General features: G+C 50.7%; 1 protein-coding gene across 1 annotated transcript; it reads right to left on the bottom strand.

The window, feature by feature from the left end:
* Positions 1-25: 25 nt before the first annotated feature.
* On the bottom strand, positions 26-215 carry Pmar_PMAR013389 (hypothetical protein; the record flags this gene model as incomplete). Its single annotated transcript, XM_002767943.1, has 1 exon — positions 26-215. A coding segment is annotated over one exon (190 nt), but the record flags the coding sequence as incomplete, so codon positions are not given.
* Between the last annotated feature and the right edge of the window lie 990 nt (positions 216-1,205).

Here is a 1,205-nt window from a genome sequence, read left to right as displayed (position 1 = left end):
CGATACTGATAGTTCATGGTAGTACGCATCCACATGAGGGCGAACACGTTAACGACCTGGGCAGAGGCACCAGCAATGCCACCACGGAAGGCGGCCGCGGTGGCCTTGCTGAGGACATCAGCAGCGGAGAGTTGCTTACGCTGTTGCTCCAAAGCAGCACTCTGAGAAGGCACAGGGGCCGCAGTGGTTGTCGCGGATGCGGCAGGGGCTGACATAATTATTAAGGGAGAGAAATGTAGCTTCTGAAAATTGAAAAGATTGACAACAGGCTGCTAATCCGTGTACCCCTCAGATTGTGGAACAATACTCAAGGCCACAAGCACAGCAGAGCTGACAGAAGGTCGAACACAAGTAACTGATCGGATAAATAACGAAAATGTTGGCACCTGAGCTACAAGCCCCTTCGACCAAAACAGACAATTAACCACCACTATGATTAAGATAATATCTACACGAAACACCGCAGCACATTGGTAGCTTCCGTGGATGAAAGTGAATACCATGGAGCGATACTAAGAAATCAACACGCTAGTAGAAACTATCTTCCCTAGCTCCGACCCGTAGAATCCAACGGAGAAAGCGCACGCCCGAAAAGCTGCAGATCACAGTTGTACTGGAAGATCTAGTGGGGACGCTCCCGGACGAATACTAATCACTAATAGACATTCTCAAGATCTCACTCAAGCGCTTCGACTCTAGTATTGAAGCTCAGTATAGCGCTCATAAAAGAGGTAGAGTACTATTGGACTATATTACTGCGGTGGACTACTCAAGCAGTGGTCTATTTCGCTTCCAGTAAGATCAATTCCATCGGCCGGGGCGCCTATGCCATCCCAAGATAAGCCTCAGTGCAATCAATTACATCGGCCGGGGCGCCTATGCCATCCCAAGATAAGCCTCAGTGCAATCAATTACATCGGCCGGGGCGCCTATGCCATCCCAAGATAAGCCTCAGTGCAATCAATTACATCGGCCGGGGCGCCTATGCCATCCCAAGATAAGCCTCAGTGCAATCAATTACATCGGCCGGGGCGCCTATGCCATCCCAAGATAAGCCTCAGTGCAATCAATTACATCGGCCGGGGCGCCTATGCCATCCCAAGATAAGCCTCAGTGCAATCAATTACATCGGCCGGGGCGCCTATGCCATCCCAAAGATAGCCTCAGTGCAATCAATTACATCGGCCGGGGCGCCTATGCCATCC

Source organism: Perkinsus marinus, assembly GCF_000006405.1.
Source record: "Perkinsus marinus ATCC 50983 genomic scaffold scf_1104296969458, whole genome shotgun sequence".
Lineage (NCBI taxonomy): Eukaryota > Perkinsozoa > Perkinsida > Perkinsidae > Perkinsus > Perkinsus marinus.
Note: the sequence above shows the minus strand (reverse complement) of the source record. Positions and strands in the feature narration are given on the sequence as shown.